General features: G+C 29.4%; 1 protein-coding gene across 1 annotated transcript in view; it reads right to left on the bottom strand.

Moving 5' to 3' along the window:
• Positions 1–17,802, bottom strand: part of LOC107448120 (synaptotagmin-9-like) — a 170,673-nt gene that overhangs the window by 49,663 nt on the left and 103,208 nt on the right. The window contains exons 3-5 of the mRNA XM_071186981.1: positions 16,307–16,421; positions 12,843–13,163; positions 603–707 (exon numbers count right to left, since the gene is read on the bottom strand). Of these exons, the coding sequence (XP_071043082.1) occupies positions 603–707; positions 12,843–13,163; positions 16,307–16,421 (541 nt within the window). The remainder of the gene's footprint in view (positions 1–602; positions 708–12,842; positions 13,164–16,306; positions 16,422–17,802) is intronic.

The following is a 17,802-nucleotide window of genomic DNA, read 5'->3' as shown; positions in this document are numbered from 1 at the left end:
CGGCATACATTTGCCCTGTAAACCCTACACTGATGTTTTTTTAAGGTTAAGTGCCACTGCCCGGTATACCCTACACTGACGTTTTTTTAAAGTTAAGTGCCACTGCCCGGTATACATTTGTCCGGTATACCCTACATTGATGTTTTTTAAGGTTAAGTGCCATTGCCCGGTATACCATACACTGATGTTTTTTTAAGGTTAAGTGCCACTGCCCGGTACATATTTGCCCGATACTCCAAACACTGTTGTTTCTTCTAATCTATCGTCAGTAAGTATTAAAATATAATAATATTAACGAATAAATTAATATAAAATTGGATATAACAAATATTTCGGACATACACCAAGCGACTACGTGAATGTTGACATTCACCGCTGAGAGTCGACATTCTCCAGATTTTGGTCATTCACCGTAACATATGTATATATACACACACTTTACGCTTTTATACACTTAACTGATCTAGTTAAGTGTTATAGAGTTAATTTGAAAAATGATCATTAGGGCAGATTATCTTTTTTAGACTTAAAACAGTAGTAGTGGTCCATTATAATTAGTCATCTGAACATAACTTTCTATTACAGTAGTACAACTAACATACCCTAGTTTGAAATTTCTTTTTCCTATCTGGTAATAAATATATCTTTATGTATGGATCTGATGTCCCAGAGAAATCTTTCGCTGGAAGATCCCGGGCTTGAAGAACCTATTTGAAAGTGAAAAAAATTATTAATTATTAGATAAATGAAATTAATTATTGTTCCAAATATAATTCATACTCGAAGTTATAAATGAAGTTAAATAAAGATAAATATGAAGCTCTTGATTATACTTCTTTATCATAAATGTTTGTATTAATAAAATATTATTCATGCTCAAAATTGTGAATTAGGTTAAAAACAGATAAATACAAAGCTTTTAATTACACTTCACTATTATTATTATTATTTGATAAATCATTGTAACGATTGTTCAGATATAAATTTACGGAGTGTGCTACATTTTAAAGTTAATCTTGTGACAGATACAACGAATTTAATGGCAGGCATTTAATGTCTGATGATGTGCGACTTACCTTTAATTCCCCGATTTCAGTTATTTTTTTAGGAAATAACAACAGACTAAAACAAAATTGTTACCATTATCTGTACTCTAATTATGGTGCAACTTAGTACCGTAACGCAAAATGTGCAATCAATTTAACCCGCTTTGTCTCGACTCTGTATATTGAAATGATACAAGAAGTGGTTTTATGGAAAAGGTGGTATAATATATTATCGAAATTAATTGGTTTTCAAAAAGTCCTTGATAGATCAAAAAGTACTTGCTCATTTTAATTCTAGATCTAGTCAAAAATAACTAAATCATTGTGATATCTGAGAATCTTTTAATTCACCCAGATAAATGAAAATTCTGAAAAAAGTTTCCCACCACAATGAATGTCTTTGAAAAAAGGAACTGTCCTAAATAAATGACGCTGGGCGTTAACCGGTTAATATATATCAGATAAATAGTTATTAAATGCAAAAAAAAATTAGAAAAAGAAAAGAAAAGTAATAACTTATGATTAATTTAACTGGTATATTATCAATGTAAAAATTGATTTTTAGTGTGTAGTGGAAAATTAGCATGATATATGAACATTTTATATTTAATAAGTAGAAAATTTAAAATAATGCATCGATCGATTTTTAACCTGCAGGAAAAAATTGGAATGTATATAATTAAAATTTTGGTCATTTTAAAATGCAGAAAATTCAAAACGTATCGTTGATAGATTCAAAGTCTGCAAGGAAAAATAAGCTTAAAATAAAATATTAGCATAAAATTTAATTAGCATTAAAGTTTTAGTTATGTTAAAAACCCGAACGTTGGTTTGTCCCAATGCTTGATCCAGAAGAGTCCTTGTTTTCTGGGTAGGGTTCAAAATACAGGGCTACGGAATTGAACATTGATAGTCGGAAACTCAGAATTGGGTCATTTATTCAACGCTGGTTATAAAATAAAATAAAATTCCAAATAAAAGGGAAATACTCATTTTTTTAAAATTCAATTACAATTGGATAGTTGCAAACCTATTTTAGTCGTGTTTTTAATATTTTTGCACCTGAGCAAAAGGAAAAATTTTATTTCAATTGATACAAATAAAGTAAATACTTTGCTTCAGAACAACTGCCCATTTAATCGAAGTTGTTAATAAGGAGTTACTGTGTTCTGTAACGTTAACCTCATATAAGAAAGTTATTGAAAGCTACTAACTTAAATTAAGTAAAACTTTTAAATATGTCACCTAATACAATCGATTTTAACGTAAATGTAAAACAAAATGCAGATTAAAGTGGATGAAACATATGTAATTATATGTACTTCACATTAACTAACAACACCATTAGTAAACTCTATATGTCTGTCAAATTGTCAGACAGGTTCATTATTCACTTGTAATAGTCAGTAACTTTTTAACCACACCTTGCTTTGACCTGAAAGTCACGAATGGCACCTAGACTTCTGATTTCCTAATGCATCAAAACTTAACTCTTTATTTCAAAATGATTTCCATAAACAATGAATTGCTTTTGTGGCTGAGTCTTTTGTATGATTCTTAGATTATGGATTTAATACATTAGATTAAATGAATTTCAAGTATTATGTCAAAACTCTTCAAAGTAACCAGTTGGATGATTGTTGATTGAAACATTGTATATCAAATATATTGACCAAGCTTCAGATATATACCAAATCAATTAATATTTTTAGTTAGAATTATTATATTATTTTTAATTAATTCATTATTAATAATATTAATCAATTCATTATTAATAATAATCAATCAATTAATAATTTTAGTTAGAATATGAGGTGAATAGATTGAATATTTTTTTATACTATGTGTATCTTTGTACAAAGCAGTTCAGTTTTCATTCATTTTCTTTTAATATAATTTTAAAACACAATGAATTACTCTTGTGGCTGAGTCTTTTGTATAATTCTTGGATCCTGGATTTAAGACATTAGATTAAATGGATCTCAAATACTATGTCAAAACTTCAAAGCAACTAGTTGGATGATTGTTGAAACATTCTATATCAAATATATTGACCATGTTTCAGATATATACCAAATCAATTATTGTTTTTAGTTAGAATTAATTATATGAGGTGAATAGATTGAATATTTTTAATACTATGAGTATCTTTGTACAAAGTAGTTCAGTTTTCATTCACTTTCTTTTAATATAATTTTAAAACATAATGAATTATTTTTGTGGTTGAGTCTTTTGTTTGATTCTTGGATTATGGATTTAATACATTAGATTAAGTGAATTTCAAGTATATTATGTCACACAAAACTTCAAAAAACCAGTTGGATAATTGCTGAAATATTCTATAGAAAATATATTGACTGTTTCGCATATGTACTAAATGAATGTTTTAAATTAGCATTATTTATATAAGATGAATAGATAATTAGATATTTTATATTATGCATGCAAAGTAGTTCAGTTTTCATTCGTTTTATTTCAATATAATTTTAAAAAAATGAATTGATTATGTAGCTGAGTCTTTTGCATGATTCTTAGATTATGAATTTAATACATTATATTAAATGAATGTAAATGTCACGAATTATGTCAAAACTTCAAAGCAACCAGTTAGACAATTGCCGAAGCATTCTACAGCAAACATAAATCAATAAATGTTTTGAGTTAGGATTAATTATAGGTTGAATAGTGAATTGAATATTTTAATATAATGTATATTTTCATACAAACTAGTTCAGTTTTCATTCAATAAAAACATTTATTTACAATTTAGCAAGAAAAATAATTATTATATCTAGCATTAACCCCTTGGGGACGGGTGATTCACGAAAGCATTCGTACAAAATCAGAATCAGGGTGTAAATAAATAAAAAACGGTAGCTTAAATGTAGGCGTTGCTAATTTGACAGACTTACTTTGCTTTGACTTTAATTATTGTTAGTTTAATCATATATATATAATCAATGTTAGTTCAAAGTATAACTAAATAATTTTATTTTGAACTAAAGTAATGGTGAATTAAATAAATCAAACAATTATTTCCCCGCCCACAAATGAACTACTAAAGAATTACTTTGATTACCAGTTTTATCTTTTTTCCCTGGTTGATACGGTTTTATGCTGTCACGTATTTGCGACAGTCGGCGCGAAAGGGTTAAAGCAGTTATATTTTTTCCAAAAAACTATTTTTTTATTTTATGCTTTACATGTTTTGGAAATTTATTGAAACATATGTCACTGCAGGTATTGATAGAACACTGCGGTCACTGCCTCCGAGTTCACACAAAAGTTAAAAGTGGTGGCCAGTTTTTGTTTTAAGATAACCAAAATCTGAAATTCTTAGGATTCACTCTATTTTAAGAAACATATGTAAGATTTTAGAGCTTGATATAATCACTTCAATTATTTACCAGTCTTGGTAGAAAAAAATTTATTATTTCACCCAAACAATGATTAAAAAAATCATAACTTTCCGACCGCTTTTTTACTAACTTAATAAGACGCTGCTGTCTCTAAGATAGTTATTGAGACTGTGTATACAATAATTCGTCAAGTTTTGTTTTAAGACAGTCATATGAAACCAAAAAGGCACTTATGGCAAACAGTAAGCAGAAATAAAATAAATAAATTATGGTTGATAGATAGTTATTGAGACTGTATAGACTAAGATAGTTATTGAGACTGTCAATACAATAATTCGTCAAGTTTTGTTCACATGAAACCAAAAAGGCACTTATGGCAAACAGTAAGCAAAAATAAAATAAATAAATTATGGTTGAATAATTGTTGAACAAATAAAATTCAAAAACACCGGCAGCGATGCCAACTTGCTCCGGACAGCAAATAAATATTTTCGATTGGTAGTTTATTAATTGTGGTTCTTGGTTTAATAAATTACATTTTTATCCGCCTCTAATTCTAAATAATTCGTGGGCTTATATGATTCGCCAGCAAAATTAGTTAAATATTTGTAAATTTTAGTTTGTAGTTATTTGCCGTTTTTTAAATTAATTTGGCGTGTCCGGAGCAGTTGGCATCTCTGACACCGTATTTTTAAACTTTCATTTTTTAATGTCTATTCAACAAATTTCGTTGAAATGTGAAGTTTTGTCTTTAAAATAATGTTGCTTAAAAGGGTGTATAACTTGCAAGCGTTACGATTCATAATTTTTCGACCATTATTAAAGGAAATAATAAAAGAAATCACAGCTAAAAATTCTTTTTACAACTTTGAATTAACGAGGTTTATATTTGTATGATTTTAATTTGCTTAAAAAGTTTGGAGATAATCGTAAAAATTAAAATTGTTTCTAAGGGTTCCAAACTTTTGACTGCACATCTGAATAAACTATTGAGACCATATTTTTTAGAACCTCTCAAATTTTGATGGTCAAAAGAGTAAAATCGACGAAAAAAGGTATGTACTTTGAGAGAAAAAGTACTTTTTTGTGTCTGATTCCGTGACTTTATGTTTCTTTTAAAGATTTAGTTTAGGTTATTTTTTTATAAAATATATTTTCTCCAGAAAAATGAGGCTCGAGTGCTTAAGCCTAAATCCCTTACCCTCCAAAGTCCCTTTTCACATGATAAATATTCAGCTTTCAAAAATTTATCTCGTACAAAAGTAATGGAAAATTTGAAAATGTGAGATCATTATCCTAATATTTACCAAAATTGAAAAAAAAATTTTTTTTTTAAATTTTCCAAGTCTAAATTAAAAGCAAAATTAGTTTCAATTTAAAATGGCATTCAAAATTTTTTAAAATATCTTTCATTTACATCAACGAAAAAACTAAATTTGAAGAACTTCGATAGAAAAATCTGTTTCTAATATAATATAAAATTTAATATGAATTGTTTAATTTTTCTGATAAGATTCACTTAAAAAACAACCGTTTTTTTTAAGTTATTACCTCTTATTCTTGAGACCTTACTTTGATAATTTAAATAAAATAGATAAGCTTGATTGAATGCTTAAATCGGTTTTAGCCTTAAAACAGGGTTATTTTAAGTTTTAGTAAAAAGTTAATATTTTTCAAAACAAAGAAAAGTGAGTGTTTAAGGGGCTTTAAAAATTTCGATATTTTTCACAAAATCTATAAACTTCGCAAAAAAAGAAAATGGCTATTTCTGAAAACATTCTCTGAATTGAAGTAGATTTTTACAATTCCTATGTCTTCAGCATTAAGCAAACATAACTTTTCAGTCGAAAAAAAAGTTTAATTTATTTATTCAATATAAACTTACCCTTTTTTCAGAATAAGAATATTATTTTTACGAATATCAAAGCGTCATATTCTATTTGCTATTATTCAAAGACGATATTTATATTTTTCCATGTAAGTAAATTCCAACTCGTTTGTTATTATTGTTTACATTTCAGAAACGTTATTTTACTATTATGATTTTCTGATATGTTTATTGGTTTTATTTCAATTTGTTGAGAAAACTAACAACAAAGAGAGAAGAAAAAAATCATTTTTATAGTTACCATAAATGTTGCTGATAATAAAATAGTTTTTCGATTGTATTCTGAAATTTGAGAAGACGTTATAGAATTCGATAGAAGAAAGATATTCTAATTAGGTTGAAAAAAACTGAAATAAAGTCAGGAATGCACGAAAATTCAACTGAAAGTAAAAAGAATTTTCATATTATAATTTATGCATCAATGTTAAGCTTTTCTGTATTAGAAATGTTACTTTTCTGTGTAATATTTTGATTCTACTAAAAGTGTCAAATATTTCGAAAGAAAGTTCGTCAGAATCTTATTAAAAAAAGAATAAATTGCTGTACAAGTAATTTTTTTATCTTAGCAGCCAATCTTATATATTTGTTTAATATATCTGCCCAACTTAAAAATGAATTGCTGAAAAAAGAATTTTCAGCTAAAGTGAATTCACAAACACTACTTCATTTATCTAATCTAAATGGCAACCCTTATAAGCTAAGCATTTTTTTTTAGTTTTACCACTTAAGGTTTAAAAAAAACCCCACAGATTTCGTATTGAAATGAAAATAAAAATATGATTAATATATTATGTCAGATACTCGTGTATAATGAATATGTATGATAGAGAAGCCTCCTTTTTGCGACAAAAATTTCAGAATGAAATATTGTAGTTACCAGTTTTTATTTTATATAAAAAAAGATTATGAAAATAATAATGTTGATAATAACGATTAATTATCAAAAAATTTAAAAAGAAATGAAAAAGATTTTATGAGATTATCGTTAATTTTACATTTCTATTCATTTTTAAGAATTTAGTTAAAGAATAATTTTCAGAAAATTTTGTTCAATGGAATCTAGTTATAACATTATTGATCCTCGATATTTTACTACCAGTTTTTAAATTTTTTTGGAAAGTGGCAACCCTGGATAACCTAAGTTAAAAAAATTATTTAAATTAACAATGATCTTACTATCACTTTTAAAATAAAATTTAAGTTATTATTAAATTTTGTTTTCCTTTCTTGAAGATATATCTTGTTCAACAACTATTATTAGGTCCCTTAACAAATGGTGTTAATTAGTGGCATATATGTCATACCACGGATGGCAAATATTTTATCATTTCAAAATGAAAAAAAACTGGTCTTAAAATAATTTCATTAAAAATAGGTAGTTTACATAAACGTTTAAATAACTTCTCTCTAGTGATATGCCAAAATTATTTAGGCAAAATTTTAGTCAGAGAAAACAAGAACAATAATTTGGCTACCACTTGCAAATTCTACCTCACAGAGTAAATTAAGTTGGTATCTTTGCAATTATGGCTTACTTTAACCCTTTCAATACGGCGAAAAATCAGCAGGGGTGAAAGCGAGACGGAAAAGAGGAAAGGCTGGTAGTTTTGGGGAGGAGTTTACTTATTCTTTTTTAAAGTTTTTCAACAATATCTACTTTATCTTGGAAAAGAAGCAGTTTTATGCCAGAATTATAAAAGAAATCTTGATAGTTACAAAAAAAAAAAAATGCTGGAATGAAGTGTTTTACGTAACAGGTTTTTCTCTTTTCCGTCTTGCTATATAAGGTCTTTCACCCATGGACTGAGACAGCTTCACCTTTCAGTTGCGCTTCGGCGATTTATTATTTATTTCCATTCAGATGAATTAGTTAGAGACCCCAGCGGGGCTGATGCTAAGATGAGTATGAGTATGAGATTGGGACAGCACATGTCCCGTCCGGTGCGAAAGGGTTAAACTTAATGTCTTTAACCTATTATGTGCCAACTTTCTTATTTTGAGAACAATTTTCATCTCGCAAAAAGATAGAAAATTATTTCTTTAGTATTTCATTTTTTCAAACTTAAGTAGTTTTTCGTTCGCCAAAATATTCGAATGCAATTTCTTAAGGTAAAAAAGCAGATAAAGATTCTGATTAGTTTAAACAAAATTTTATTAAAAACAGTTTTCTTCAAGTTCATGTGCAACGCCATTTTATTCCAGCTCTCTCGTAATAACGTAAGGTCAAATAATGGGCAAAATTACCACGAATTCTAAAAAGCTGTGGTTTTTAATTGTTTACCTCTCTATAAAATATTTTGTATAGTGTAGTAGTAGGCTGCCGTGTAATACTGCCTAATTGATTTTTGTCAATTTCACATGGTTTAATCGCCTATGTTCCACGCTTGCCAATTTGTTTTGAAAGACTGGTATCTCATTTATTTCATTGGTTCCTTATCTTGAATTAGCAAGAAATACGTATCTACCAATATATTTTAATCATACTTAATTATAAATTTGGTTCTGAAATCGTTTTATTATTAAATTTTAAATGGTTAATGATTTAAGGTTTAACAAGTTTTATGATTAACCCTTTCGCGCCGACTGTCACAAATACGTGCCAGCATAAAACCGTATCAACCAGGGTGAAAAGATAAAACTGGTAATCAAAGTAATTCTTTAGCACTTTATTTGAGGGCGGAGATATCATTGTTTTATTTATTTCATTCATCATTAATTTGTTCAAAATAAAACTATTTAGTTATACTTTGAATTAACATTGTTTATATATATGATTAAACNATGATTAACCCTTTCGCGCCGACTGTCACAAATACGTGCCAGCATAAAATCGTATCAACCAGGGTAAAAAGATAAAACTGGTAATCAAAGTAATTCTTTAGCAGTTTATTTGTGGGCGGAGTTATAATTGTTTTATTTATTTAATTCACCATTAATTTGTTCAAAATAAATCTAGTTATACTTTAAATTAACATTGTTTATATATATGATTAAACTAACAATAATTAAAGTAAAAGCAAAGTAAGTCTATCGAATTAGAAACGACTACATATAAGTTACCGTTTTTTATTTAATTACGTCCTGATTCTGACTTTGTACGAATGCTTTTCTGAATCCCCCGTCCCCAAGGGGTTAAAGTATAATTTTAGAATTCGGTTTAAATCAACCTGCATATAAGTTGGAGGGTATTTAAATTTTCTTACATATAATTTTGAAAAAATTCTAATTATTAATTTTATTAAGTCTACTATTGTTTTCCAATTTATACACAAAGTAAGAATTTAATTTAAATTTAAAAAATTTAAATTTTTATTTGAAAAAAATCAGGGCAAGATAACTTTTATTGTTTAAAATATACTTTATACATAAAAATTCGACAAGCAAAGATATCCTTCCATAGCAGTAATATTTTTTATTCTACTTTATCTAAAAAGGTCAAATTTATCGAAGAAATTCTAAGATTTGAAATTACTTAAAGACAACCACTTTAAAGCTGAAGTATCAGCGCGTTTTTTTAAAAGCAAATAGCAGTTAAAGTGCAGCTATCAGCATTCAATTTTACCATCGTACCCGGAAATTGGACAGAATCCAATAAACGTTCCCAAGAAAAATAATTTTTTCGCCTTTTTGTTGGTTTTTAAGTTTTTACGATTAAATGTACTTACAGGCGCGAATTGATTTTTCGATGTTCAAGAAATAAATAAAAACGATTAGAGTATTTTCTGTTTAAGATTTTTTTTTAAATGCTGAAATAAGAAAGACTATTAAATGTATTTCTGTTGCGAGAGACAGTCATAAACGAATTCAAGGTTAAGAACTTAATAAGCTGAAGACTTTAATTTTTTGTAAATGTTTTGTAAACTTACTTTTAATTACCTTCGATGATATGGAGATGAACAGTATTTCATTGGTCACGCAAAGTTGTATGGGTAATCGGTTAATGCGAAATTACTTTGCATTTCTACTATTAAATTATCATTAACAATAATTCTAGAGTAAGAAAGAATACATATAATTTATTTGTTGTTGTTTTTGTTTCTAATGACACTCGGACGAACCAAGATTGCCCGCCATTGGCTTTTAGCGAATTCAGCCCGGAAGGCGAGCCTTACGTTTGATAAGAACACCGAAAGTGTGAAAGCACATCTTAGCTCAGAATTCCACGGATAGATGGCAGCACCACTTCTTCAATTTAGACACAGATCTGAAGGGGAAGGAGATTTTTTCCAGATCCCAGCACTCATGGTACTGCTCACCGACTGACTACAAGCCTTTTGATTCCACAGATTCTATGAGCACGTACTCAGTGGGTCGTGGTGGAGTCGAACTGGACCTCCAGACCGAAGTTCGATTCTCTAACCCTTGAGCTACCAAGACCTTATTATTGATTTCGCAACAACAACTGGAATCCATCCATCTAGTGTAGTATTACGACACATCTGTGCTAGTTTGTGATTGGTTGGGAGCCGGAATTATCCGAAAAGAAATTAAGCAAAAATTTATGTGTGGTGATCATTGATCGAAAATGTATTTTTAACTAGTGAAATTTTAAATTATGCAGGTATATATCCTTTTTTTGTGCTTTAAAAATTAATCCTAACCATTCAAAATATCTACATGAGTTCGTATGATCTGTAAAAAATAAATGAGTGGTAGCTAAGATTTTTCAAAACTGCTGAAAAATGTTTAAATTTATCTTTTATTTGTTAATTACGAAATTGTTCCAAAGCTACTTTTTTTGCTTCCATATATATTTCCTTTAAATTAAATATTCACTCATAGCATCAAACATCTAGATTTATCTTACTTTCACTATCACTTTAAAAAAATTTCAGACGGTGAGGACCCTGTTTCAAAAACGATGTCAAAGAACGATATCTTTTTAGAAAAAAATTATCTTTGAAAACTATAATAACTATACTTTGTGCTCTTTATGAAGTTATTTATGCCATTATATGTTAAGAAGCTATTTGTAATGAAAATATTTACAAATAAACTAAAAAAATTCAAATTTTTATGTTTAACGAGATATTATTGCAAGTTAATTAATAATTTACGCAACTTAGTTTGTCGTGCCTTTAGACTAGTAAATAAATGAAATAAAACGTAGCTCGATATAGTTAACATAATTTAGACGTGGAAAACGGAAACGAAATTTGAGAGAAGCTTTGCAAGTGTGGTGACTGGCTCCGATATCAGACACTTTTGAAGTCATTTGTCGTACCTCTTTAACTACGTTTATAGGTATTATAAAAGTGATATCGTACACTCTTAAGCTATGTTAACAGTCATAAATCATGCAATGAGTAAAACATATCATGGAAGTTTTTCAAAACATTAATGTTACTTACTTGTTGTAAGTACTTAAATAACAAAACTAGCCTCGATTGTTATTTCCCGATATAATAAAGGTGGTTATGCATGTGTTGCTTGACCAATAAAAAAATAATAAAAATATCCAGCGGTAGTTTTTTTTTTTTTTTTGATGAAAGAGAAGGTTAGTCAGACAACAACGAAATTTTAATCTCTATTCCGTTTACGAGTGTGTTAGGCAAGAGTCGTGAGTTCTTTATAAGTCATCGAGCCATTGTCGGGATTTGAACCTATGTCGTCAATATCGGAAGTGAGCGTTCTGTACACTAACACATTTTTTTCAGTTAAACCCCTGACCGTCACCCATGTGGAGAGTAGTCATGTCATTTTGACATGTAGTCTTTTCTGAATTGAAATATTATTTTTCCATGTTTTCGGTGTTCAATGCTTTCAGTGCTCAACTCTGTCTCTTTGCAATTTCGAATCAAACCTAGAAGACACTGAAATTCATAGAACAAGCATTAGGGCAAAAACGCCTTTGTGGAGGACTTTTTGCTGGGATTAAGGTGAGGATAACTACAAAAATCTCTTATGGTTAGGAAAGATTTTCGGGCACTAGGGATTTTAAAACATGATCTGTCTTCCACAAGGGACATTTTATGTTATCACTGCGGTCTTTGAGATCTGGGAGCCATTATCAGGATTCAAACCTGGGTAGACTTACTAGGAGGCGACCCAAGTTAGCCTTTGGAAGCAGGGATGATTCAGAGAATGCTCTATCCTCTAAGTTCTTCCTGCTTCCAAAGGTTTAATTTAATTAATTTTATATCCGTCGTTGAACAGCCGACCCAATTTTTGGGTTTACGACTACTATTGTTCAACTCCATAGCCTTGTAATTTTGAACCAATCCAGAAGACAAGGAAACTCCTGGATCAGTACCTCCAGAGGTTTTGATTTGTTATGGGAACATGGAGGACTTTGCGACCAAAGGTTCAATTGATTTTTTTTACCATTTTTATTTGTTTATTTGCTCATTTCTTTTGTTGGACGCTATATATAGTTGTAATTTCGTTTTCTTTCACGCCGTCACATAATTTAAGATACAAGTAAGTGTAAATATTTATTGCTTGCATGATGAATTTAGTCAGAGGGAAAAAAAGCGAGAAAAACTTTACATTAAAAGTTTTTAAAACTAAATACGAGTTTAACATGCGTATAATAATTTTAATACTTACTCTAACAATCAGTCCCTCGACGTCATGATCGTACCGTAGGGTGAACATTAATTTACCACAACTGGCTCCTTGCTCACTACCGTCCCCAAGAAGTTCTGCTCCGCTATCTGCAGACCATTGCCTCATCATGTCCGGCTGATATAGCTCCGGTCTAATACGTCCGATGGCCTGGCTGTCTCTCTGGGCAATATTACATACTGTAACAGAAGCATAAATTTGTAGATGCAGAGACATACAGGGTTGAGTACTATAAAATATTTCAAATTTGTTTATTAAATATCGTATCGTTAATGCTATAAAGTGCTGAATAGTGCAGCGCAACTATATATTGAATAAGTTACGTTTAATACTACCGTGATGAATACAATGTTATCTTCCTAAATCGATCATGAACTACTATTGCAATGCATTAAGTATTGCATGAGGATCATGTTCATAGGATATATATTTATGTAATGACGTTTTAACCTTTTACATATCCCTTGCTCGCCAACTCTGTAGTAGGTTTTGTAGAGGGTTTTGTTTTTAAATTTAATGTCGTTGCAAAGGTTTTATATTCATGCTTGATTATTTAAATATATTTGATTTAAAATGATTTTGACTAAGTACATTAAGCATACATTAACCAGCTAATTATTTTGTTGCTTTTTTAGTGTTGTCTAAATATCAATAAGATACCTGTTTACAATGCCACTATAACTTTTATTGGTATCTCACTACCACTAAAGAAACACTTCTTTGACGAGCATAAAAGTAGGCGGGTATGACATCAAAAGTCACCACTTTAAAATTTCTGTATTTTATCATTTTGCTACTACATTATTTTAGAGTTATTAGCTGTTATATAGCAATATTGCATTACATATTTTAAAAAAAATGAGTGCTTACAGGAGACTTGTGATTGCTTCGCTAATTCTTGAATTCACGTGATAGTTCTTTTCAAAGGCAAAACACGGTTCACTTTCAAATACCGATCGGTTTCTTTCGATTTGTTTTCATTTTTAACATAAATTAGATCCCTGACTCTCAAAAATAAGTTCACACATATGGAAACAATGCCCTGATAACTTTTTCTGCTTATCGTGAATAAGAATTTGCATGTGAAGGACCAAAATTCTGAAACTGATTTCTCTTCAAATATGTGCATACTGCTTGAGGATATTTCTTTATTCCAAGAAATACATGTTACTTTAAAAATTTTTTTTTAATCAAACTAGAAGGATTCCGAAGTCTATGTACTATCTCATCAAACAGCTCAGGAAAATAACACACAAATNATATATATATATATATATATACTCTCGGTATCTTGAAAACCTTGTTGTGACGAAATTTTTTCGGAATAGAAAATGATTTTTTTTCTCGGAAAAATCACATTGTAAGTAAATTTATTGTAAACCAGTTTTTTGTCTATTTAATCCGTAATTATTTTTGTCTTATTTTTAAAGATAGAATTATCAATGTTGTAGTTAGACTTACAGTCAACTGTCATTACATGCATATTTATTGGCAGTTATTCTTGTGTTTCATGACTCTACTTTTTAGAGTAAAATTTTAGAGCATATTTTTCTACTTTTTAGAACATATTTAGTTCTGAACTTGATATGTTTGAGTTGCTGTATGTAGTGGTTGTTTATATCTTCGGGTCTGGTGGTTGTTATTATTAGTTAATTATATTAAATTATATTAAGTTGTTTTCATCTACAAAATAATTCATTTCTTAAACTTGATGTGATAATCTGCATAAAATGTTAATTTAATTCTTACTGTAGCCCTAATATAATTTGTTTTCTTGCATTGAAAAATAATGCATTAATCTGAACAACGGATTGCACAGGGGAACATTTTTTTTCTGTTGTAAGAGATTAATTACCAAATCTTAGATACATTTGTATCGCTGCAAATCGGTTTATTTTTCCAAGCTACGTTTTTTTAACCCTTTGGCAGGGCTGAAAGTCCATATACAGTAAGACGGAAATGAGTTAAAACTGGTAACAAATAAATTTCTTTTTTGGCTTTTTTTTTCGGGAATAATATAGTATTCATAACTACCAAATTTTTTTAACAGAAAAAATTTAAATATTGAACTGCTTCTTCCCCGAGAAAAAAATAATAGCAGTGAATTATCTATTGATTTACTCCTCCCGAAAATTATCTGTTATTGAAGTAGTTTTACTACCAGTATTTTGTTTTCTCCGGCTCGCTTTCAGGCCTGCCTCTTAGGGACGGGTGATTCATAAAAGCATTCGTACAAAATCAGAATGTTAATAAATAAAAAACGGTAGCTTAAATGTAGGCGTTTCTAATTTTACAGACTTACTTTGCTTTTACTTCAATTATTGCTAGTTTAATCATAAATATATAATCAATGTTAGTTCAAAGTATAACTAAATAATTTTATTTTGAACTAAAGTAATGGTGAATTAAACAAATCAAACAATTATAACACCTCCCACAAATAAACTGCTAAGAACTACTTTGGTTACCAGTTCTATGCTGGCACGTATTTGGGACAGTCGGCGCGATTGGGTTAACTAATATTCTTCACCAGTGCTCATCAGCACTATATTCAATATTAGAATGAAGAAATCCAGCAAGACGTCGTAGAAGAATTGATAAAAAATTTATTAAAATAAATTTTTTAATGAAGTGGTAGATTTAACAATATATTATTCTTAATTTTATAAAAAGTTTTATATTTGGAGTATCAGGGAAAATTTAAGAAAATCTGGAAGTCTTAGTCATCAGTTTTTAATTATTTCCAGATCATGGGAGTGCTGTATTTGACCGTATTGTGTACTCGGTTCTATACAGATTCATACAGACCTTATATGACCGTTCTTGAACAATTAACCCAATTTTGAGTTCACCATTGTTCAACCTTGTAATTTTGAACCCAGTATGAGAAAATACATTAACTATTTACTTCGAAGTCCATAACCAGCAAGAAAATAAAAAAAATTTGTTAAATATTTTTAAAAATTACTTTTTGAAGTGTCCAAGATTTCTAAAAAAGTTGTAAGGTTTCTATGATTCCCATATCACTACCCCACCTAATATCACCCCTGGGCAACTATGTATAAGCTTTCTAAAAAAAATAATAATGTAACGAAGGTGAACTTAAAATTAGTTTTCCTTACCACCCATATAATAAGATTAAATAAAGATAATCCACACACTACCACCTAACATAAAAACACTTTTTTCCTGCTGCTTTATGTTAAATGTGCGAAACAATTTATGCTCTTTTCAGCACTTTCATGGTCGTCTGTCTCATTTTATGCGTTCTCTTTTATTATTCTGCATAATTTATCGCCAAAAAATACATTTGTGGATAAGGAACACGTTATACGTGCCTAGTTTCTCTAAGATCATTTTTCGCCAAAGCTGAAGATAAATTATGTCCTTGAATTCGCAATCCTGGTCTACTCTAGATAAGGAATAGAGTTCCTAGATAGTGTTACAACGACAATGGGCAGTCGGAAGTTCAGCTCTCGGACTACAGATAAATGAGGGTTGAATTTAATATCCGCTGCTGCTTCCGTTTTTATACTGGACTGAACATAGATATTCCCTGTTCTTGTAGGAGAATAAAAGATAAATTGTAAGTCTTTTGGTGTTTAATAATAATTGTTAATTTCCGAAAGAAGAGGGGATTTTTGAATAATTTTTTTTTACCTATCGTTGACTTATAGTTGTACGTAGTTTCTAAGGAAATTACTAAGTGGATTTGAAAAATAAATTAAGCTTTTTTATTAAATAAATAATCCCCAGAAACTGTAGCTGTAAGATATTGCTTGATTAAAAACCTCATTCGCTTCAAAAATATGACAAAACAGTCGAGATGTTTCAAGAGTGCTCTAAAATAGGCGCCAATTTACTCTCTAAGGCTACTGCGGATTTTCTAGTTTTGTTTCTCACTTCTTTTTCTTCCATTTTCCGTTGGCAACTTCAAGCTGTATACTTCAAATCACTTTTGTTTCTGCTCATTCACGCCTGGCAAGTCTTGAAAATGGGCGTTTGTTTTTGAGTACTTGAAACATGTGTCGACTGTTATTTCCAATTAGTATAGTTTCGAAGAAAATGAAATTTTTAATCTAGTAACAAGCTACAATCACACCTGCCAACTTTTCAGATTTTGTGGAAGATTTTGTTTTTATATTTAATGTAGTAGCAAACTGTTTACATTCTTATTTAATAATTTCAACTGTCACTAAATTTAATAATTAAAGCATACATAAAGATGATCTACTAGATATTTTATAGTCTTTTAAGGGAGAAAAGTGTTTATATATATATACAGGGTTATTCATAATTCCCTCCGCCTGTAAACGCCATTTTTCTTTACTATAACAAGCTTCAGTGGTACATGTTACTGCCATCTACCGGCAACTGCTTAAATTAAAACTTGAATACTTTCGGAATAATTTCTAATGTTCTTTTTTGCCATATTCGTCTTCGTTTTTTTACAATAACGCTTCGAACCCCGGAGGAATTATGAATAACCCTGTATATCTTTGTAACGAACAGCAATTTCCTATAGCTCAGTTTAAACAATATTAAAAAAAATACTATTCGAACGTAAACTAATTATACATTAATACATTCTATACGTTTCGATTAATTCGTTTTCGTGTATGTAACCATAGAAACTTGATACCAAAATTCGTTCACTTTTAAACTAAGGAACACTCCAATAATTACAAGGCCTCCAAGTCTTTAAACAAAAATGCAAGTAAAACCTGTTTCCTGACCAATAAGAAAAGTATGCAATATTATAAAAAAAGTAAAATTTTTCCCTATAAACTACGAACAATATTTGTACAATAAATTAATATATTAAATACGCTACTAGCATATCTTACGGCTACGCATTGATAAATAAAATTAATCGATATACATATTTTTAACTAGCTAGGGTCATCATATTTCAACTGGTGTTCTGTTTCAGATGTAAACA

Source organism: Parasteatoda tepidariorum, chromosome 10 (genome assembly GCF_043381705.1).
Source record: "Parasteatoda tepidariorum isolate YZ-2023 chromosome 10, CAS_Ptep_4.0, whole genome shotgun sequence".
Taxonomy (NCBI): domain Eukaryota; kingdom Metazoa; phylum Arthropoda; class Arachnida; order Araneae; family Theridiidae; genus Parasteatoda; species Parasteatoda tepidariorum.
This window is presented reverse-complemented; position numbering and strand designations above follow the sequence as displayed.